Genomic DNA, 24,869 nt, shown 5'->3' with positions numbered 1-24,869 from the left:
ACATGTAGCCTCGAACCTAAATTTGAACCTTGAACCCCAGGGTTCGAGGTTTAAGGTTCAAGATAAAATAATTACCAAAATTATATGCCAATGACATGAAAAAATTGCACAAAAATTAAATAACATTAACTTATGAAAACAAACAAAATAATTAAAATTTGTAAAAGAATAAAAGACGTTTATTTATAATTTAAAAAATTAATTATTTTAAGTAATTTAATTAAAGTTAAATTAAGTTGGAGAATATATTAGATATAGATGAGTGTATAATAATATTTTATTATCTTTAAAATTTAATGGCGTGACACTATTTTATTGGTGCCTAAAACTATACTTTTGAAATGATCCTAATATAATTTATTTAATTTGAATCGGATGAATCATTTGAAAGGATCGGATTAATCGAATCAAAAATTAATGATGTGACTATTTTGACCATTAATTGACTTTCAGACACAATTAATATCTGTTATGTCTCTCTCACAAACATATATGTGTATGTATATGTTAGTTTCTCTTGTGGTAAACAGGTCAGCTTTCATTATCATTGTTCCTTTTCTTTGCAAGACGATTAATCATGTGAAACCTAACCTTTTGAACTTAAATATAATATATAAACTTTTTTTAATTCATTTATTTAAGTATTGGGATAATTCAAAATCACTTATTTGTTTTTTCTTGTTTTTTTATATGCTTAATGTTTTAACAATTTAATTATTAAATTTATTAATATATTTATATGTATTATATATACAATTACACATTAAACTATAATTATAGTTCTAAAAATAATAAGGGGTATAGATCGAAAATTCAAAAACGCGCTGACGTGGACGCGTTTTCAAGGAATAACCCGGAAAAACGCTTCCACGCCAATGTTTTTTCCTTTGTGCCAGGCAAAAGCGCGTTGACTTGGACACTTTTGGTCATGTAATCCTGAAAATACGTTCACGTCAACGCAGTTTTAAGTTTTCAGTCTACACCTATTATTATTCTTAAAAGCAGTCCATTTCCGTAAATAATTTCGAAAATAGCCTTTATTCATGCTAAACCCTTGGAGGAACCATAAATTTTATGTATACATTGATTTGCCATGTAATTCAATATCAAATCACATTGTGTTTGTATTTTTTTTTTTAAATGGACATGTGTTAATTTGGAATGGAAACTCTCAATTTTATGCTACATCAATGTATAGAAAGTATCACCATACAAGCTTGTATGTATGATTATGTTGCACTCAATACTTTACCTTTTGTTTTTATTTTTCCTAAGTACTTTTTCTCCATGGGGATTTTCCCCAAACCCTATTTTACGGTGGAAAGCATATGTCAAAAATTAATTCAAAGCCGTTTAATTCATCTACAGATTTGGGATTATATAATATTTGATTTTGAAATTTTTATTATTTTAACCTATGAATTTGTCAACTAAATTCATTTTGGTCTCTGAATTTAGATTCCATTAAGATTCGATGATGTAACTAGTATTATTGAAATATGACTGGATTGGTTGATTGGGCCCTATTGGATCGAGAACTAATCAATATGTTGATCTAAACAAAAGGGTTGGACCAATTGAGTAGTTAAACAATAAAAATCGGAATCTGGAACAAATTCAGTAGTTGAACCAGTTTAATTGGTTTAATATTTTTAATTTTTATGAATATTTATTTACTTATTATTAGTTCAACAATTGGATCGAAAATCAATGATTTTATCAGTTCAACCATTGGTCTAGTTATTAGAGCACTATATGTGACACTCTAATATTGTATCACGTCATCACTTAAAGATTTATATAATTCTTTTACTTTTCAAGTGATGATGTGACATAATTTTAGAGTGTCACATCATCAAATTTTTATATTTTTCTTTGTGATAAATGATTTAATTACTATTTGATAGTAAATGACTTTTCATGAAAAAAGATGTAATGCTTGTCATGAGATCAAATAGGATCATACTAGGAGAATGAATTTATCCTAAAGAGATTAAGAGTATCCTATGGGGGTAACACACTTATGACAAGATCATTGGACGAGCATTGATTAAGTAGTTTTCGTAATAGTATGTAATTAGGGAGAGTTCAGTCATGATACGATACTATAGTGGAATGAGTTCGTGACTAAATAAGTTTATAATTAATAAGCGAAAAGCTGAAACTTAATTATAAACTATCTGAGCCCTACTTATATATATCCAATTGATCCATCTACTGGCTCGTTGAAGCCAGAAATGAATTACAAATAGAACCAAATGAATAAAAATAAATGGAAATGATAAAGTTAGAGAAATGAGTCTCATTCATAAGTGAATATGTTTTCTCACTGAGTATAAAAATTACTTGAAAATTAACTTATGATTTTGAATTATTATTTAAATAAATTGAAAATAGAATTAAATTATTTATTCATTATGAACCCAATTGAATAAGTAAATTAAATATATTTGTCTCATGGATTCTTTTACAAGAAAGTTATTATGATTTTAACGGAATTAGAATTAAGTTAAGAAAATTATTTAATTGAAAATTAATTTAGTTAATGTAATTAATTAATACATACAACCAGTAATATTTATTTTAGAAAATAGAAAATAAGTATCAGGTATGATTAAATTATAAAATGTTGGGTTAAAAGTTTAAAAAACACATATAATTGAGCTCAATGAAGGAGATGTCCAAATCCTCACATCATAAGAGAAAGGGGTGACAACCCGAGTATTATTTACTGCTACCCACCTCCTCCCTGGTTAAACTAGGAAAATATTTTTATTTATTTATTTTAAATAATATTATTTGTTAAAGTCTTATTCAATAAGAATTCTCCTATCTCTTCATATAAATAGATGTCACTAGTGAAGTTATGAACACACAATTTTTATATATTGTTATTTTGTCAAAAAGCAATGAGAATTTATTTTCTATTAATAAATTCTATGTTTTGGGATTACAATTTCTACCATTTTCTATTGAGATAATTATTTTCCCATTGAAAGTAACTAAACCGTTTATTGTTATATATTTGGTTTGTGTTGCTTGAACACACACTCAACACAATTCAAGGTACGAATTAAGATAACAAAAAGGTCATTCGGTTGAAAGCTGGAAACGATATAGATCCATCTCGCACAAACACATGTACTTTTTGAGAAAAAAATTATTGTTATAAATATCACAAATTAACTCGATTTTTAAAATTTTAAATTTTCATTATAACTATTCTTAATTGAATTTTTCCAATAATTAAAAACTCAAACGTTTACAACTTTTGTTAAATCAGCTACTTTTTTTTTAATTGAAAAAAAATCATAAAGAAAAGTTACAAAAATTTCCCAAAGGTGTCGGCAAATTAAAGATAAAAAGAAAAGACCTTACTATTATTCACTATTGTTAAAGATTTTAGCAAGCTTAGCACATGTACAATCAAAATAAAGACAAGAAAAAAGGATATAATCCTATTTTAACTAGTTGAGGGAGTGGAGTGATCAATACCCAAATCAAAACTACATTTTGTCAATGAATATATATTTTTTAATTATAAGAGGAGGACAAAACTGTAATAATAATACGGTTAACATATATGAAACAGTTAACACATTTATCATCAGACCAACCGTGTTCACTTTTTTCGGTGAATATTAATACAACTTTTCTTCTCTTCTAATTCATCTATCCCCCTTTCAAAAAAAAATGCCATCCAAAACTAAATCTATTTGCTTTCTTTCTTCCTCTTATCTTACATGTGTTATAAATTATTATGGGAACTTTCAATTTCACATTTCATCAATTTAAAAAATTTATCGCCATACAACATAATAGAAGTTTGTATGATTATCTTGCACTCAATCTTTAACTTCATTTTTTAATTTATTTTTCCTTAGTTTCTTGGCCTTTTTCAAAGGGTGTGTAATCCTTTCTATCATGGCAATGTTGGCAACATAGAACACGTTAAAATACGAGTTTTAGGGTTTTCAAAGAAATACCAATAATTAACATTAACTTGGTGATAAAGTGAAGGTATTGAAACTTCAAGATCTCATGATTGAATTCGACGGATTCATTTGGATTTAGTCGATTTTTTTATTTAATGTTTCTAAATTAATTCCGAATCTATAAGTTAAAAAATCTAGAATATATTATTAATTAATTTTGTTTTCCTGAAAACGTGTTGAATATCATTTATTACAAGTTATTACTTAAAACTAACTCAATTAACCCATGCTAACTCTTCCATCCTCACTTGAAAACACCATGGGAAAGCAAGAATAAAGGAAAGAACAGACCCCAATGTGTGGGTACAAGCTGGCCTGAGAAAGAGAAGGTATTAGAAAAAGAACTATTATGACAATCAATCACTTTGACTGATTATAGAACAAAACAGATCGATTGTCCTTTTTCAACATCATTTTTATGATTACCCGGTGTATTCAATTATTTTATTTATTCAACCATGTTCAAATTTAAAGATTTAATCTTTTGGAGAAAAATATAGAGATTAATAGTATAATTTAATCTAAAATTTTTATGTGAAATGATGATTTAACGTGTCACGCTAACTTACCGTTATACTATTGATAACAATTAACTTTTAATGACTAAAATGTTACAAATAATAACTAAAACGTAATATTTTAAATATAAATTATTATTATTTTAATACTTTAGAAAATTCAATGTCACAGTCGGTGAAAAAAGAGAAAAAAAGCAGAAAGATGGTTCATAAATTGCAGAAAGAGCGCATTGGAGTTCGAAAAAATTGAAGGAAGAAAAGGGAAAGCTGTGGGGGCGTGCGGTGTTTATGCAGATAATCTATTTATTAAGATTTTGTGGGAGGCTTTGGTGCCTCGATTGACGCCATTGTCCCCGGCTACATTAGACCACTCTTCCTCACCTACATTTCATGTGCCCCCTATATCTCATAATATCTCTTACATTTTAAGTATTTAATTGAGTTATTGTGGCAAGTTAATTTGATTATATAATAATTAAAAATATATTTATTTTATAAAATAATTTATGTTTTTTTATATAAAAATACTATTGGGACAAATTTTAATATTTTGTTGGGATTTCAATTAAAATATTATTTTATTTATCATTTTATAAATATATTTATTACACATCTAGTATAAGATAATCATTTTCAATAAAAAATATAAATGAATTTAAGATGATGCTATATATAATTTATTGCAAGACTTGTTTGATGTAATAATTAAAGTTTTTATCTGACTTTTAAATGACATGTGTTCAAATCTCAACAATTTTTTCCTCCTCCGTTATTGCAATAATACAAGACAAATAACAACCTTTTAAACTAGCTAATTTAATAAATGCCAAAAACTAAAAAAACTGCATGAATAGGCCGATTTTAGAAAATTTACGAGAATAAGTCAATTTTACTAAAAGTGGCAGTATTAATATATATTTTAATTCCTAGTGCCACCTATTAATGTGAAAATAAGCTTAGAAAATAAGTCTTTATATAAACCCAAAATTTCATCCCTCTTGTTTTCTTAAACGATATGGGATGTGTGATATGGATATATATAGACTTTTACTTTCTTTCATTTTTTATCATGAAAATTTTCTATTTGTGCTGTTTTTCGTTTTATAATCACATATTAATTTATATTTAAAAATATTACTTAAACTTGCATTCTTTTTTACAAATAACAACATAATATTAAAGGCGACACAAATCTGCTTTTCTCTGTAAAAGTATAGAAAGTATTCTAGAATATATATTAAATTGAAAATAAAAATATACGAATGTAGAGTGTTGTATTTTGTTTTTATATTGAAATTTCATTTATTTTTAATTATTTTTGTTGAGTCCATTTCACTTAATTCATAACCAACTTTGGAGTTTTAGTATTTATGTAAACACTAATAAAAAGTATTATATGATCCCGTAATTATCACCGATAGTCATGTTTGTTTGGTTTCTTTTATTATTATCTTTTAAATTATATTTTTATATTATTGATGTATAAAATAAAAGTTAGAATAAGGGTCTGTTTGATTGCCAAGAAAATGTTTTCCGTAAAATAATTTCTCGGAAAATGTTTTACTTTTCTCGTAAAATGATTTATCGGAAAATATTTTCGTGTTTGATTGAATCATGTAAAATATTTTCATTGCTTTGTGATTTTCTCAAAATATTTTTCGGAAAAGTTATTTTACATATATTAATATATATTAATAAATTTTATATTTTAAATTATTTTTACATATATTGCAATGATTTATTTATAATAATACTCAATTATTAAGCTACAATATTAAGCGTTATAAATTGAAAAAACTAATATCAAATAAATTCTTTGTAATTGTGTTAAAAAAACAAGTATTGAATAATTAAAAAAAAGTTATTGGAAAATCGATAAACATAAGCAGTTTTCTACCGGAAATGAAGGAAGGAATGAAGGAGGCGATAGAGAGGAGAGCACGGAAAATGTCTTACGGAAATTGAAAGGGTAAGACATTTTCCCTAAAATGTAACCCATTTTCCCTTGTTTTGGAGTTCATTTTCCAAATGGAAAATGTTTTCCGCCAATCAAACGCTGGAAAAGTTGGAAATGATTTTCCGGATAATCAATTCCGTCAATCAAACAGACCCTAAGCGATCTTCAAATTATATATTTTTTTGTTAGATATTTAAATTTATTTATTTTGTCAAAAAACATCAAAACTATAATTTCATAACTATTATGACCTATACTATTATATTTGTTAGAAAAATTCTTTCAACTATTTAAGAGTTGATACATGACATTTTTAATAATATTAAAAAATTAAATTTAATTGAAGTACTATTTAATAATATCTCTCTCACATACACACGTCTTCACCTTTCTCTCTCCCTTTATTCACAGCACCAAACATGAGAAAATATGTTGGCATAAGAATAAGTAAAATCCCACATTGTCTAATAATGAACTGCAAATGGATTATGAATCTATATAAACTCATATCCCATATCGTTTAAGAAAACAAGAGAAATGAGACATTAGGTCTATATAAATACATGTTTTGTAAGTTATATTTTTATATTGATAGGTGGCACCAATGCTACCACTTTTAGTGTTGATGTGGCAAAAAACGCGCATTTTTCTTTTAATCATCTAAAAACGAAGAGTTCTTGTAAAACCAACCCATTCCCGTAAAATTTTCAAAAACCAACCTATTGATGTAATTTTTTTAATTTTTCGGCATTTTTAGTAACATTAGACATGATAATTATATCTCTACAATAGTAACATCTTTAATTGAGTTGAGTAACCCGTGTCAACTCAGTTGAAAATTTATCAAAATAATTGTTTAATAGATAAAATTTATACATAATAAAATTGGGTGAGTATTTCATATCTTGGCAGATATATTTTTATTCCATAAGTAGTACTAAAAATTTGACACGTGTCTTTTTTAAATATTTAATATTTTATTATACTTCAGAGAACACTTATCAACTCCTTAACCATTCTTGTGAAGTCTAAAACCTCCACTAATATTGTACTAAATATTTTCCCATTAAAATTCAAACTAAAGATGCCACAAAATTTTAACTAAAATTGAAAATTATTTATCTATTTTCGTTCTACATTATAGAGAAATTAAATAATATATAAATTTTAACTGAATTCAAATATTTATGAAATTTTAAACGGTACCAAAATATTAATTAATATTGAGTGCAGTGGTAAGGTATATTATACTTTTAAAGAGGGAATACATGTTCAAACCGTAAAGATGACATTATTAAGAAAAATTGTTATGAACCGAGTTGAATAAATTTTTTTGTGGTTTAAAACATTTTTAAAATGTACTTAATTTAACTAAAAAATGTTAATTAAACAAGCTTTGCATTATTGGTAAAAGTAGAGGTATTGAGATTTTGAATAATTAAATTCAAAAAAATCATCTATGCACAGCTGTTATGTGTGTGCGCAGCTAATTCTACAATACGTAGTTGTCATGTGTGGGTTTTATTTAATTATATCTCACTATACTCGGACATGTTTTTGTGATTATAATGTATATGTACTTGTAAACTCTTCCCCCCCCCCCCCCCAAAAAAAAACTATTGTCATTTATGCTCCATAGAAATTGAATCCTTTCGGAATTTACAACTCCCCCTCCTAACAATGTCGTCTTTTCATTGAAAGTATATTATGTTCTACCATTATACCCATCACTTGTATTTAAATTAAACTTAATTAAATTACGCATCAAATATATTAATCTATTAAATATCTAGTAAGTAGATTTTTAAAATAAAAAAGTAAAAAGTAAAGCAGATAACTAATTTAGTTAATAATTATTTGAAGGTTTTACATAATTTGGTATCTAAGTTTGACACTTATTTTCTAATGTGGTACATGTGTTATTTTTGGTCCAATGTGACACTTGTATTTGACAAAAGTTATACATTTTAATACTTGAATGTAGCCGTGCTAATTTTTAAGTATTTAATTTAAGTTTTAAAGTTGATTTAACGAAAATTCATAATTGACTAATAATATTAGCAATTAACTTTTTTCCGAGAAAATTAACTTTTATTAAATCAATCCTAAAATTTGAATCAAATCACGTCAATCGGACTGAATCGACAATAAATACAAAATGTACTAAACTCGAATACTAAATAATATATTAAACCTTGTATGAATCCAAATTCATTATCTACAAAAATAAAATATCGAATTTTTTATATGTAAACCCATAATAAAATAAAATTATATTCGCACATTTTGAGATCGTACTATGAATTATGATAGAAAGGAAAACAGGGAAGAAAACAGAGTAAGGGAAGAAGAGACGGTGGAGAATCCTCTGACGGCTGCTGCTTAGAATCGCATGTTTGGAATGGAGGACAAGGAGCTGAACTGGACTCTACATTGCTGCATTTCAGCGCACGAGTTTAAAGACATTATCATTACTCTTTCTTTTTCTTTTTTTACTCTTCTCTTTCAACCAACCTGCCTTTCACTCTCTCGTCTCCTTTCTATATTTGTTGTGTCAAAGTAAACATTTTATTTTTCAGCAGATTAAGTCTTAGTTCGATTGACATGTGTTGAGTAATTTTATAGGGTATCCTATCAATAGGAACATTCAGATATTTATATCATCACAGCTCATGATTTGACCCCACTGTTTTGTCTTGACCTCATTGTCTCAATGATTGACATTGACACATATTTCGCCCTGAGTTGCCTGCAGTATACGCGGTCCTCTCTGTTCCTGAGACCTAACATTTTGACCAGATTTTAGGCCTGCTGGACACATGTTTCACTCTGGGTTGCTTGAACAACACATGATCACTCTTCTGCAAGCACCTTGGGTATATGTGGACTAGGGTCGCGATCCTCACTTGGTTCGTGCGAGCTGGATCTACGAAATTCCCCTACTATCCTCTCGCGATTCGCCTCGTATTCAATCGTTTGGTGGAATCTATTCGAGTCACAAGTAGGTGATCGGACCCTATTTAAGACTCGAGTTAGTGATCACTAATATATAATAGAGGAAAATATGGGTTAAAATATGCTAAAATATATCATCCTTTCATTTATGATATAAACAGTAGGAGAAGAGTTTCACTTTTTTCCACTCTAAATTTAATTTAGGCATGTATTGAAAAAGTGTTAAAGAAAAGAGAAACTTTTGACTGTCCTGACTCCTTTTACTATTTCATTTCAGGTATATCAGAAGTAAGATTTATTTAATAAATAAATATAAAATGATGAAAAGGGAAAAATCTCATTATATATTTAAATGAGAACAGAACTATACCTTTAATATTATTTATGTATTTTCTATTTTGTTTATTCGCTATTTCATTTTTAATTATAAAATAATAATAACTTAAATGTATGTTAATGTGATATAAAATTAAAATAAAGTTAAATTTATATTCAAGGGATAATATTTTTTTTACCCCTGAACTTCGCAACTAGGTCCAGTTCAGTACTTATACTTCTTTTAGTCACTTTGGTTAACCAATTTGGTATACATTTCGATCATTGAATTTAAATTCTGTCAATATTTGATGATGTGATCAATATTACTAGAACAGGATCGGATCGAACGAGTTGAGAACTGATCAATATATAAATTGCTTGAAATTAATAAAATGAAAAATAAACTTACAACCACTAAAATTTTAGCTTAACATATAAAGTTAAGATTTTAGGTTCGAGTCTCACTCCATGTTAACCATGCATTAATTGAATATTAGTAATTAAAAAACTTATATATATTAATTGAAAATTATAACATATGATAACAAAAATAAATAAAATTATACCTAATTAATAAATAGTGAAATCATAAAATGAGGTTAATATCTTGCTTTTTTAATGCTTCGAAAAAATTATTATTTTATATAAAAAATAAAATTTATTTGAAAACATAGTTAGTTGTTCTTTTTGACATAATGCCCTTAAAATTACTCATAGTCTCTCCCAATCCATAATAAAAGGATAATGTGTTTCAGCGCACTCGAATCCACGTCCTTCTATAATGACAACAATGTCCATGCCAATCAAGTTAAGACTCAATCGGCCACTCATACCTATTTTTAAAATTATTTTATCCATTATCTATATATTTTAATAAATTTGTTTTCAAAATAGGATGTGTATATGACCCGTGACTGATCTAATCTTTTTATTTGTCTTATGTTTATGAGGAAAAAGTTAAGATCTTTGACCCTAAAAAGAAAATCCTAAATATCTTCAACAAACTAATATAATAAATATGTAATTTTTAATTTAAATTATAATGTTATACATGAATTTAATATAGTGTAATTATATATATATTTTTAATTTTATATACCATTAATGCTGTATACGTAACATTATTTTCTAATTGCTAATTCAATAAAAATAAAAATTAATGTGTGTAATTATACAAAATTAAAATTTTCTATTATATTATGCATTAAGTTACAATTTTTCCTAAAAAATCAAATACAAAATGCATGCATATACAAATATACAAATAAGGCATAATGATTCTTTTAGCCCTCTAACTTTACAAAAAAAAATAATTTTAGCCTTCTGTTTAATTTTTCGTCTCTTTTAGTCATTGAACTTGCATTTTTTTTTGTCAAATCACCTCAAATTGGATAGAAAAGTTAATGTTTTGCTAATTTTGCTGATGTGGCATATGTTATGGGACTAGAACTTTAGTCTCATAGCCTGTGAAGCCTTAGAAGATTTCTTTGATTCAAATCCGCCTAAGACAACCTAACTCCCGCAAAAGTGAGAATTTTCGCAAAATTTCTCCAAGGTACCGAAAATAAAGCAGAAGCAATTTAAAACGAAAGAGCAACGAAAGAATAGAAAAGTCACAAGAAAGCTAAAACACGCCCAAATGCTTGAGTAAATGCTCTCAATTAGTATTTACTTACTAAATAATGGATTACAATAGATGATTACAAACGAGGGGGAAGACTTCTATTTATAGTTGAGTTACCCCAAAACCAACAGTACAAATTGAGTTACACCGACGGACAAGACCGAAGCCTATTTACAATTAAGGGATTTACATAATCCCCAAATGTTAGACAATCTTATCATATTATAATCTCCTACAATCTTCTATTTTACCATAAGTACTTCACTGGGCCACTAAAGTTTCAAGTAGATGAGCTTCGTCGCTTGTTCTTTGAATCGGGATAGTTTGAATGAGTCAAATGAGCCCCATTATATTGATCTCCATGAGACGCTCTTTGTACTTTGGTCACGGACTTTGAACCGCGGTCCGTGATACATACACATGGATTGCCATATAGATGACACATTAGTATTTAATTATTTAAAAAAAATAAAAATATAGTTTTTATAGTTTTTAATAATTTTAATATTTAAAAATATTTTTTAATTTTTTAAAATTTAAAAAAATTAACTAGATGTTAATGTGGCATCTACGTGGCAATCCACGAGTATACAACGTCAAAAAAATTAAAAAAAAACTTTAACTTTTCCATTCATTTTGTAACGATTTGGCAGAAAACACAAATTTAAGAACTAAAAAAACGTAAAATTAAATTGAGGGGTACTACAAATACAATCCCCTCTATCCCGAACTTCTTTGCCAAATAAATTAACTTCATATAAGCTAGTTTTAATGTATACCATTGACTGCAAATCTACTAATTGGGTGGCAATGATCAAATGTTGAATTTCCCCACCAAATGGATTTAAAGGTTTAATACATTATACTGGCACCGAGTTTTGACATTTTTTTCAACCTGGTATTTGTGTTTTTTTTTGTCTAATGTGGCACATGTATATTTAGTCAAAGTTACGCATTTTAATTTCAAATGTAATATTATTACCTTTTTAGTGTTCAGTTCGAATTTCAGGATTAATTAAATTAAAATTAATTATTGCTAATTTGAGTTTGAATGTTCATGATTCCGTTAATTTTGAATTTATTTAATTTTGTATTTAACTTATGGAATACAAGTGTTAGTTGCACTAAAAAGCATATTATACTCTCAATGAAAGAAAGCAAATTCGAACATTGAAGATGATTTTGGTGAGAGAGATAACCACCGACCTAGAACATTGATCGTAAAATGAACATAAAAATATATTATTATTATTATTTAATAATAAAATTTCATTACATTAATCCTAAAATCCGAACTAAACATTAAAAATTTAACACAATTACCTTCAAATACTAAAATGTATAACTTATATCAAATACCTATACTGTATTAAGCAAAAAAACCATAAATACGAAATTAAAAAATATCAAACTCGAAAATCAAATAATAAATCAAACCTAATTTAAAATATTGCAATCTTGATTTCATTTTCAAACTCACCTACTTTCCCGGCTATCCAATCACCCATAATAGCATACCATTAAAATTTGTATATTCAATCATATCATAATCGAATTTAAATTGTTTTTTTTTTTTGCATTTCATACAATTTCATGTTATTTTATTGATTAAAATGTACCATTAGTTTATTTACTCTTGGGAAATTTAAAATTAATTTATATATTTTATCTGTAAAATTTAGTTTTTTTTTCAGATTTCAAAATTAAAATTTATTTGTTAACATTATTATTTTTTAGTTAAATTCAAGTGAATTTTTTTCTTCAAAATTGCACTTGAATTTTGAAATATAAAAAATAAAATGACTAAATCCTTGAAATTAAAAAGTAAAAGAAATAAATTCTAAATTTTCAAAAATACAGAAACTTATGACATATTTTAGCATATTTTATTTTTATTTTACTGTGTTCTATTTTTTTGATTTCTCAAGGTATTTACCAGAGCGAGTCCAGTAGCTAATCCTCCGCATTTTGTAAGTCCATTAAAGGCTAGATGCTAGCCACGAGTTTTAAAATTGCTTCATACCCATGGCAAGGATCGAACCCTCCACCACCGGTTAAGGTAGAATTTTATTACATTTTTTACCACACTTCTAGTCTAATATCATTGCTTAAACAAATTTTAAGGAAAAATTTATAATTATATTAATAGTTATTACCAAAATTAATCATTATAAGTATCAAACTGAATAATTACCCGATCCAATAGGTTTTCGCAAACATAACTCAAGATCTAATATTTCAAAATAATAGTATTCTTACACTTAATTATAATACGATACTAATATGGCGAGAGAAAAATAATAAGTACAATACTAAAAAAACACGAATTTAACATGAATATATAAATATATCAAAATTTATAAAATAAAATATTAACTTATTAGACATAAATTAAATATAAAAAATTAAACAGAATTATTACATAAAAAAGTATGAATACGGTATAAATATACGAAAAATGAAAAAGATACTTAGGTAAAGTTAGGTTGTATTTCGTATCGCGTGTGTACAGCTGTATTTTCCTAGTAGCATTTGCATTTGATAATGACAAATATCTGTCGCGCTTAACATTATGGACCGTTATAGAAGGCTAGCCTCTTCAAAATTGTAAATTCTATAATATATTAAACTTTTGGGTAAATTATAAAAGTAGTCATTTTTATTTGTCTCAAATTATATTTTAGGCACTTATATTTGAAATGTTACGTTTTAGTTACTTACATTATTGTTTTGTTACGAAGTGGTTACTATGCCGTTAAGCTTCGTTACCTCCCTAATGGCAATCTCACGTGGCAGCCGAAATGAGTTTTAAATGCTAAATTGGATGTCCAACTGGAACGATAATATTTTTTAATTAATTGAAAATTTTAAATTAATTACACATTAAACTGGAAAAAGAAAAATCATTCGTCTCTTTTTTTTTTAGTTTTTTTTTTTCTATTTTGACTGGAAAAACTATTCTCATCCTAATTGGTAGGATTGTCGTTAGTGAGATTACAAAGCTTAACGATAGACCGATTATTTCGTAATGTAATGATAATGTAAATGACTAAAATGTAATATTTCAAATATAAGTGACTAAATTACAATAGAAGGCAAACATATATTTATGTTTGGATTATATTCATGAATACGAAAATATATTAGTAATAAAAAATTAATAAAAATAAAAGCTATATAATTAGTATAAATCAATATTTCAGATTTACATATCTACGGATGGCATTGAAGTAAATAAAGCAAAAGAACAAGCCCAATTAGAAACATAAGTGCGTTATAAATCCGACATCAGTCTAATGTTTTTACTTCTATCCTTTTCTCAGAGTCTTCTTCTTCCAGTTTTTGTAAGTATCATTACTGAACTAAGTTCATTAATAAGTACTAATAATCCTTAAATCTACAGCCATGGCTGCCATGGCATCTTCTACCTTCTTCTTCTTCCTACTTTGTCTCACAGTCACCGCCAAAAAAACCTACATTGTTCACATGAAACATCAAGACAAGCCACTTTCTTTTGAAACCCACAATGATTGGTACAGTTCCAGCTTACAGTCACTCACCGCCACCCCAGCTGAGTCTCTTCTTTATTCATATAATGCTGCATTTCATGGCTTCGCTGCTTCACTTGATCCCGAACAAGCTGAAGCTCTTAGCAAATCAGATTCGGTTCTGGGTGTTTATGAAGATACTGTTTATAATCTTCACACTACTCGTACCCCACAGTTTTTAGGCCTTGATGCTGAGTCTGGCCTATGGGCTGGTCATAATACCCAGCAACTCGAACAAGCTTCTCGGGATGTGATTATTGGGGTGTTAGATACCGGTGTTTGGCCGGAATCTAAGAGTTTTGATGATTCCGGTATGCCGGAGGTTCCTGCTAAGTGGCGTGGTGAGTGTGAATCGGCTCCTGATTTTAATCCCAAGTTTTGCAACAGGAAACTCATTGGAGCTCGAAGCTTTTCGAAGGGTTACCGTATGGCATCAGGCGGTGGTGGGATTTACAAAAAACCGGGAGAGATCCAGTCCCCGCGTGATAAAGATGGTCACGGTACACACACTGCTAGCACCGCCGCCGGATCTCACGTGGCAAACGCTAGTCTCCTCGGATACGCTAGCGGAACGGCTCGTGGGATGGCGACCCACGCCCGCGTCGCCGCCTACAAGGTTTGTTGGGAAACGGGTTGTTTCGGATCCGACATTCTGGCCGGTATGGAACGCGCAATCGAAGACGGCGTGGACGTCCTCTCGTTGTCACTCGGTGGCGGATCGGCGCCGTATTTCCGTGACACCATCGCCATTGGAGCATTCACGGCGATGGAGAAGGGCATTTTCGTCTCTTGTTCAGCAGGTAACAGCGGGCCCACTAAGGCCACTCTTGCCAACGTGGCGCCGTGGATTATGACGGTTGGCGCCGGGACGTTAGATCGAGATTTCCCCGCTTACGCCGTTTTAGGAAATAAAATCCGTTATAACGGCGTCTCGCTTTACAGCGGTCGAGGAATGGGGAAAAATCCGGTTGGTTTGGTTTACAGCAAAGGTAACAGCTCCGGTAGTAATTTATGTTTGACCGGTTCGCTCGATCCGGCTTTGGTACGTGGGAAGGTAGTGCTTTGCGATAGAGGAACAACCGCCCGAGTTGAAAAAGGAGCCGTCGTGCGCGACGCAGGCGGCGTCGGGATGATATTAGCGAACACCGAGGCTAGCGGTGAGGAGCTGGTGGCTGACAGTCACTTGTTACCAGCCGTGGCGGTTGGGAGGAAAGTCGGTGATTTGATCAGAGAATACGCACGGTCCGAACCCAATCCAACAGCCGCGCTTGTCTTCGGTGGTACGGTTTTGGATATCAAACCATCACCGGTTGTTGCAGCGTTTAGTTCCCGGGGACCCAATATGGTGACGCCACAGATCTTGAAACCGGACGTGATTGGACCTGGTGTCAACATATTAGCTGCTTGGTCAGAGGCTATTGGTCCCACTGGTTTGGCCAAGGACTCGAGGAAGACCATGTTCAACATCATGTCAGGTACTTCCATAACGGCTATATTCATTGTTATTTGTGTGACATCACCTCCTTTCACCATGCGCATCATCTGCTTGTCTTTATGTCTAGCAGAGCACATTTCATAACACAACCATTGGTTTAAATATGCGTAGGTACATCAATGTCATGTCCACATATCAGTGGGCTAGCAGCGTTGATCAAGGCTGCTCATCCAGAATGGAGCCCAAGTGCAATCAAATCGGCTCTAATGACCACTGCCTACACCCAAGACAACACCAACTCGACTCTTAGGGATGCGGCGGACGGATCGTTGTCAAACCCATGGGCACATGGGGCTGGCCACGTCGATCCCCAAAAAGCTCTTTCACCAGGCCTAGTATACGACATCTCGACCGAAGAATACATCACATTCTTGTGCTCACTCGGCTACACCGTCGACCATGTCAAGACCATAGTGAAACGCCCCAACATTACATGTTCGACGAAATTCAAGGACCCTGGTGAACTCAATTACCCATCGTTTTCAGTCTTGTTTGGGGGCAAAAGGGTTGTTCGATACACTCGTGAATTAACAAACGTAGGCCCTGCAAGGTCCATATACAAAGTCACAGTAAATGGACCATCGACAGTAGGGATCTCAGTTAGGCCCAAGACACTCATCTTTAGATCCGTGGGTGAAAAGAAGAGATACACAGTCACCTTTGTAGCTAAAAGAGGAACAAGCCCAATGGCTAAACCTGAATTTGGTTCAATAGTATGGGGCAATGCTCAAAACCAAGTTAAAAGCCCAGTTTCCTTCTCATGGTCATTGATGTGAGAGTGTCCCACAGTTTATATATAATTCTGGGTATTCTTTTCCCTCAATGAACCTCACACAGGACAAGAAATCTGGTGCAAAAAGGGACCCTCATCCATGGCGGAAACCTTTTTCATTTTGTGGTTTGTAATATTTATTTACATTTGGATTTAAGTTAATGATGGTATAAAAATGATCACCTTGTTGGCTACAGAGATGCCTTTCAAATGGAGCCCCTCCATTGACAAAGTACACTTCAAGGTCTTTTTTATGGGCGGATTCGACAAAATAGCACACAATACAAGGAAAAAAGAAAAGGGGGGACAGATGGACCCCTAGCAGATCTTTTTCCTCATTTTTTCTTTTTCAAATAGTTTCAATGTTTTCTTCTTCAAGCATATGTCACAGTCAAATCTCAGGTATCTTTGAAACTTTGATGATCATCATCATCATAGAAAAATGAATGATAACATGGATTTGTGCATACTGGGGTTCTGGGTTTCTTTTTAAGAACTGATGGAAATGACATCTCAACCGCATCATTTGGTTTGAGATTTTTGAAGAAAAATATGGCAGAATCCTGTAGCAAATTCAATTGTTTTCATCTATTTTCTCCATCCATGATGAAATCATGTCAGTTTGTAGGTCCACTGGTTTGAATTTTGGGACCTGAAAATTAAGGTCCACCTGCTCTTTTCACTGTCAGCTAACATCGTGATCGTAAATGGTAGATTTGGTGCATGTGTTCTTTGATAAAAACAACGCTAACACTCCTGCAATTCTATGCTTAAATCTGGGGTTTTTTTTTTTTTTTAAAGTTGAACAAATTGTGGCACTAAAGTTTGTAGATGAATTATAAAATGCAGAAATATATTAGAAAAATAGGCAGCAAGGATTACAACTGGTTTTTGTATAACTGCAGCAACGGGTTACTTTTGGACATGAACATTTCCATTTGCAGCAAAAGCAACCTGTGCACGAGGGGAATTGAAAAATGCAACAGTTCCGGCTACACGAGATCTTTTTGCAGCAACCGGATTTAGGAAACGAGCAACACCGCCATTTCAGAATTGAGCAGCAGCTTAAACATGGATTGCAGTGACACGGGTTGCATGAGCTGCATTTACATCGCCATTTAGGGATCGTGCAGCAGCTTAAACATGATTTGCAGTCACACGAGCTGCATTTACATGAACTGCAGTCGCATAAACTGCTGCATTTACATGAACTGCAGTTGCATGAGCTGCATTTACAAGAACTGCAGTCGCATAAACTGCTGCATTTACATGAACTGCAGTCACATAAACTGCTGCATTTACATGAACTACAGTCACATGAGCTGCATTTACACGGATTGCAGTTGCACGAGCTGCATTTACACGGATTGCAGTCGCACGAGCTGCATTTACACGGATTGCAGTTGCATGAGCTGCATTTACATGAAGTGCAATTGCACGAGCTGCATTTACATGAAGGCAGGTCACACGAGCTGCATTTGCACGAACTGTGTTCCGATGAGCCGCAACTGCAGCACCTGCATTTACATAAGCTGCAAATGCATGAGCTGCAGTTACATAAATCACAATCACAACACTGCAGGCCTGAACACTGAAGGCATTTCAGGTGGCAAGAGCACGCCGAATAACAGCAACAACAGATCCACGATAAGTTAAAGCAAGGAATCCCACTGCAAACGAACAGAATCCATGTTACGAAACAGAACAAATAGCAAAACAAAGATCAAAACTCATAAAACCAGTTAGCCCGGAGCCCGCAGTAGCCAACACATATAGAACTGAAACTAGATTTATACATAACAAATACAAAAGCACAAGAAATTGGTACCAAAGCCACTTCCAGAATCGACGTGACTTCCGATTCTTCCGGCTTCTGCTTCACGGAACAAAAATATAAATCATAAGGGCTCATATTACATGAAAATCAGTGAAAATTAACGACGTTTTTAGTTCTTACGTAGGTATTAAAGGATCAGAGTTGGCCATCACAAAATCTGTAACCCTGAAAAGAAAAAAAAAACACATTTATCTATAAATGAACTATAGCTAGCAAGCTATTCAAGGTAATTGCAAAGCTTAACATACTCTTTGCAGAATCTCGAAGCCGGTTGAAGACCCTCTACCGATTTTAACTCTTCCTGCTCGAAACATGACCGTCAGCAACAGTTTAGAATTCGAACACAAGCCTCGTGTAGTATTGACAAATCCAAGCCGATTTTTCGATCAGATCATCGGTAACGATGTATGTTTAAACCCTTTTCTTTTCAGAACATAAACCTCTAAATTCATAGGTTGATTAATAGAAAATAACATGTTTAGGTGATCCCAAGATTTACCCCAAATGCATGAATATTGTTAAGTGTTTAATGAGCAAAAACATGTTCTTTTCAATACGGGCATGTTCAAATTTTTTTAAGTTTTTCTCGATCATGCTCACATATCCATATCCGAATATGTGTCTGATTGATGTTTCAATTTACACTAACAAGAACATTTCAAGATGAACTTTTTATCCTAATCCATTAAAGAAAAACGTAACCTTTAAGCAATTTATGCATGAATGGTCTATTAGTAATCAATTTAGAACTAAGATTAAAAACAAACCTCAAGGAAACTAATTTCTCTTTCAAGCATCTGAGTCTTAGCTGCTTCCCTTCGTTTCCCATACAAATCAGGATACTCCGGTGGGGATCTCGGACATGGTGGAGGCAGAGTCGGGACCGACGAAGAAGAAGAACCACCGGACCTGGCAGCCATCAATGTCTCCGGTCACAGCCGGAAAATGAAAAAAAAGGACTTTGTTTTTTTTTTAACACAAAATCAGCACTTTCCTTCCACAAAAGCAAGAAGCAGTGCAGTAACCAGAAATAGTAAGTAAACAAAGGAAACCCCAAAACAGTCTTTAATAAAGAGACAAAGAAGAAACGGCAAGTAAATGTTAGGTGTGAGAAAGAAAGTGGGTTTTTTTTTTTTTGGAGTGTGAACTGTGAATGACAGTGGCAGAGGCAGTAATTAAACGTGTCTGACAAGGATAATTACGACCCAGAGCTTAAACGATTAACCAGAAGCTGAAAAAAGAAAGGGAGGGTTGTACAAGAAAGAAAATGAATGCAAAATTTGCAGCATTGGTAGGTAAGAAGAAGAGATTAAAATGAAAAATGAAAGTAAAAAGGGAAACATTATTATTATTATTATTATTATTATTAGAAGATGAAGAAAGATTGAGAAACACAGTAACCATAATAATAACCTTTGTGCATGGTAATAATGAGAATAAGAATAATGGTAAAGACGGCTGTGGGAAAGGCTGCAACTTTTTGTACGAACCCATTTTTAAGAGCTTAAAGTTTCAGTATTTTTTTCTTCTATGTAATTCCCAGAGAGAGAGTGTGTGTAAATAATAGTTTTGAAGAGGTAATAAGATTTGTAATTTTTTTAACAGTGGGTTTTATTAAGAGAGTGGGAAACAGTGGTTCAGATGTTAAAATTGGGGAGTTTGGAAGGGTATAAGAGGGGTGTCGTCTCTGTGAATGAGTGAATGGGTGGGTGGGGGAACTGAGGTTGCAGATTTTGCAGAAGGCAGAGAAGCGAAAAGCACGATGTTGTACCTCAGATCGCACGTGACGTCTGCGTAGGAAAGAGAGACACTTACAACCTTGTTTTCATTTTTGGTTAAATCTCTAAAATAGTCACTTTTGTTTACCCCAGCTTACATTTTAATCACTTATATTCGAAATGTTACATTTTAGTCATTCAGCCGTTAATATCCGTTAATGTTGTAGTGGTAAGCTGACGTGGCACATTGGATCGTCATTTCAAACAATAATTTTAGGTTAAATTATACAATTGGTCCCCATATTTTTTCGTTTTGAGAATTTTTTTATGTTCCTTTTTTTTTTCATTCTCTTATTCTTCTCCCTTTATTTTCCTCCATTCTCCATATTTTCTAACGTAATTTTTCTAAATTTTCCATTTGTTAAAACTTTTATTTTGAATCGAGTTCATCCTTTTGTAATAATATTCAATCGAGTCCAAGTAATAGCTAGAGTTGAATCTGAGTTTGAATAGAAAATTTTCAACCTAGATAATTTCATGAACGATACACCATGCTCCACTCCTATACATTGGAGGTAAAAAAGCTTGAAAGAAATTCGAGTAATTCATCATCCAAGTCGAATGATAACGAGTTTGATATTTTTTAAATAAAGTATTTGCTTCGGGTTTCGATGTTTAATAATCGGAACTAACGTGACTATTGAAAATTGAAAAAAGAAAAGGTAAAAAAAATAAAAAAAATTAACTGTTCAAACATGAAAGAAAGAAAAAAAGAAAGATAGTGATGGATCTAAGGTAAAATTCCAAATATTTAATTTTGGTACAATCTGAGTTTGAGTTTACTCATTTGGTTCCATAATTAAAAATTGAAGCACTTTCTTTTTCCATTTCCTGATTTGTCTAAATTTTCAGTGTACCTCAAAATTTTCTCTTCTTTTTTCCTTTTTGTTTGGATTTTTGCAATGGGATATTTGCTATCAAGTCTACAGGGTCCTGATAAGGGCAAATTATTGGAGAGAACAATTATTATTTCTATATAAAAATTTATTCATTGTTTGTTTGAAGAAGAAGAAGAATAAAAAAATCTAGTTTTCTTTTCGGATCTATAATTTGTGTGTCCTTTTTTAGTAGTAAATTTCTCAAAATCTTACTGGTTATGTCAAGGATTTCGGTGTACACGGTTATGATTAACAGACAGAAATGAGAAGATTGTAGTTATCTGTTCAAGTCATGTTAGAAATTAAGAAATTGTGATGGTGACTTAGAATCTGTTAAATAAATTTCTCTCGTGTTGAAATCAGTTGATTTGATTAAAAGTTAAATTCATGTTTTTCAATGCAAATCCTACGTGACATGATTAATGGTGGATTGAAAATTTCTTTTTCTCCCTTTTTATTTTAACTCAAAAGGGATCCCACAAAATTTCACTGTAACGAGATCTTCAGATAAATGCCGCACCACTCTTCACGCTTATAATTTGATAATTGTAAAATACAAGATCTTGCTTATAGTTTTGAGATATTAGATTTGAACATTAGTTTTTTACTTTTAGGAATTTAGTCTCTTTACTATTCGAATTTAAATTGGTGTGACAGACTAAAATAATAATAAATTCACTCTGTAGCTATGTAACAAAAAAAAAATGTAATAGACGTGAATTTAACACAAAAATTTTAACAACATTAGTAATCGAATTTGCACTTTTAAACTTGAAAAGTAGTGACACTGAATTCATAAAAAAAAAAAGAGATTAACTTTCAAATACACAAAGAATAGCTGGCCATGAGTTTTAAAGCTGTTCTATACTCAGAGAAAAGATCAAACCCTCTATAAGAGAAACATTTGTCATCTCACTTAACTCCCGTGATTTTAATCTTTATAACTCTTAATCTATACATCAAATATTCTTTTAACGTATTTGTGGATAAAGATTTAGTTTAATGGTAAAATTAAAGTCTATAAACTTTAATATTTTAATTTCGAGCCTTACATTATATAAATATATGGATTTACCATCGGATTGTTTTAAAAGATTGGTGTGAAACCACCAATAAAATTTCAAATGGAAGAGTTGATTTTTGCATGTTGCAGTTCAGTACATGATTGAATGAACAATCATCCCCCCTCCCCTCTTTCCTCTTTTCATTTCATTTTCAAACCTACTGCTTTTCACTATTCTTCTCCCTTTCTCAGACTCTGCTACCTGCACTGCTAAAGATCACGTATCCAATCCCCATGCCACCCCCCATTTTCCACCATTTTTGATTCAATGCAAAAGCTTCATCAAAGTCAACTGCAACACATTGGGTTTTTCAGCAGGGGAGTGCAATGGTTTTTGTAGATTAATATCAATTTAATAAAAAAAAAAAACAAACTAGAAGTAACACAGACGCCCTTATATTAAGGGTTGGATTGCATTTTAGTCCATTTACTAAAAAAATGTAAACCGATCCTTTTGTTAAAAATTCCATTTTTTTATTGTTATCAATTGGTCCCTATATATCAACATGAGGTACATTGCAAGTCACATTTATTTTCAACAATAAAAATGAATGAAGTTTTTAACAAAAATGACCAGTTCATTATTTGATTTAATATAATAAAAAAATAAAATACAATTTAATTTATAATATAAAAACCTCTATAGTCGAAAACATCAAATGCTCACCTAGCTACCAATCTTTTTCTTTTTTAACATTGTATAGAAAGGTCAATATCAAATGGATTTATTCCTTGAATTTATTTTTTATTTATTTGATAATGTAAAACGAAATGATTACTTTTGTCCCAAAATCAAGGGTTGGTTTTCAATGCTTGAGGGATTTGTGTTGGGAGACAAGCAAAGAGGTGAGGGTGCCAATTTCCCATTGTCTCCCAGTATTTGTACACCAATTATTACATTTTTCCTTAACCAAAAAAATTGGGTTAATGTTATGATAATCGAATTAGATCCATTCTTTTTGTCCCACGTTATAGTATTATTACAATATTATATAGGATAAATTTTAAAGTTTTACATAAATTTGTCACATTCAAACTAAAACTCACTAATTAAAATGTTTAAGACATTTAAAGGTAAGGTTCCTTTTGTATTTGTTTCTATAGTGGAAACAATGGTTATAACTTCATGGACTATTTTATTATTATATGGGATAAATCTCAAAATTATACATGAATTTTGATTTAATGTACAGATTGTATACATGAACTTTAATTCCGTGCAATTATACACGTGAAACTCTAATTGTGGTTCACATGTATACTTGAAACTTTAATTTTGATTTAATCATGCATATTTAAAGAAATAAATACTTTAATTTATTTTTATATTGGATAAATATAATTATTTATGCATGCGCTATATGAACATAAAATGAAGTTATATCAATAATTGTGTTAATAGTTTACAAGAATTGGATATACGATTGCACATTAAACCATAGTTCATATATAGTTTTGGTATTTATCCCTTATTATATTTATCTTTTGAAGAGTTGATAGATTTTAGACTAAAAGTATTGGGTTATTTACTTTTTATGATATTGGATGAGTAACGCTTAAAACATGATCACCAATTGAGTTGAAATTGAAAACTTATAGATTGGTTTTTGCGGACAAGTAAAGTTACTTTCTATAGTTAAAGACTTTGGATTACATCACGACTCTTATAGAATTATCATCATATGTTGATTTTTAGCTTTACTTTATAAGAAAAAGTGACTAGATTGCAAAACTTAAGTAGTATATAAATTTAAGTTTTATATACTACTTAAGTTTTGCCTAGGTTAAAGGGAATCGAAAGTAACTGAGAGATTAATAGTTTAATCTCTTGAGTTGCAAAGTTAAGCTTTTGAGGGGAAAGTTTAGTGGGAGAGCGATCTAGTCTTTGTACAACGGTGAGGTCACGAAATTGGTAAGTGTTATGTTGCACTTACAAGTAGAGAAATAGAGAAAAACGAGCTTTTAACTCAAATGAGAGAAGATTTTGTTGAATTGATGAATAACTCCAAATGGTTCTAACCTTTTATAGCTTTACAATAGCTAAAATTAGTAAGCTCAAAGTTAAAAATAGCAAAATTAAATATGAAAAAAACCTCAACCATATTTGGTAATCCCTAATTTTTAGGGATGA

General features: G+C 30.9%; 2 protein-coding genes across 2 annotated transcripts; one reads left to right on the top strand and one right to left on the bottom strand.

Annotated features, from left to right (window-relative positions):
- The first annotated feature begins 14,668 nt into the window (after positions 1–14,668).
- On the top strand, positions 14,669–17,376 carry LOC105782584 (subtilisin-like protease SBT1.8). Its single transcript, XM_012607410.2, has 2 exons — positions 14,669–16,390; positions 16,522–17,376. Exons 1-2 carry the CDS (start codon positions 14,773–14,775, stop codon positions 17,184–17,186), a joined length of 2,283 nt encoding a protein of 760 aa, XP_012462864.1. The 5' UTR covers positions 14,669–14,772; the 3' UTR covers positions 17,187–17,376.
- A 630-nt stretch (positions 17,377–18,006) lies between these two features.
- On the bottom strand, positions 18,007–20,731 carry LOC105782585 (guanine nucleotide-binding protein subunit gamma 3). The gene is made up of 5 exons (XM_012607412.2): positions 19,787–20,731; positions 19,268–19,320; positions 19,140–19,184; positions 19,011–19,055; positions 18,007–18,852 (listed from the first exon to the last, which is right to left on the bottom strand). Exons 1-5 carry the CDS (start codon positions 19,937–19,939, stop codon positions 18,039–18,041), a joined length of 1,110 nt encoding a protein of 369 aa, XP_012462866.2. The 5' UTR covers positions 19,940–20,731; the 3' UTR covers positions 18,007–18,038.
- Between the last annotated feature and the right edge of the window lie 4,138 nt (positions 20,732–24,869).

Source organism: Gossypium raimondii, chromosome 13, assembly GCF_025698545.1.
Source record: "Gossypium raimondii isolate GPD5lz chromosome 13, ASM2569854v1, whole genome shotgun sequence".
NCBI classification, from domain to species: Eukaryota; Viridiplantae; Streptophyta; class Magnoliopsida; order Malvales; family Malvaceae; genus Gossypium; species Gossypium raimondii.
The sequence above is the reverse complement of the archived record's forward strand: the minus strand, read 5'-3'. Positions and strand labels throughout refer to the sequence as shown.

Bases quoted from the DNA above. Each gene is read 5' to 3' on its own strand.
- LOC105782585 (XM_012607412.2), bottom strand. From the start codon at position 19,939: ATGGCTGCCAGGTCCGGTGGTTCTTCTTCTTCGTCGGTCCCGACTCTG. The intron at 19,321-19,786 runs GTTTGTTTTTAA...TGTTTCGAGCAG, and splicing joins GAGAAATTAGTTTCCTTGAG to GAAGAGTTAAAATCGGTAGA. The intron at 18,853-19,010 runs GTACCAATTTCT...GTTCGTTTGCAG, and splicing joins CGATTCTGGAAGTGGCTTTG to TGGGATTCCTTGCTTTAACT.
- LOC105782584 (XM_012607410.2), top strand. From the start codon at position 14,773: ATGGCTGCCATGGCATCTTCTACCTTCTTCTTCTTCCTACTTTGTCTC. The intron at 16,391-16,521 runs GTACTTCCATAA...AAATATGCGTAG, and splicing joins CATGTTCAACATCATGTCAG to GTACATCAATGTCATGTCCA.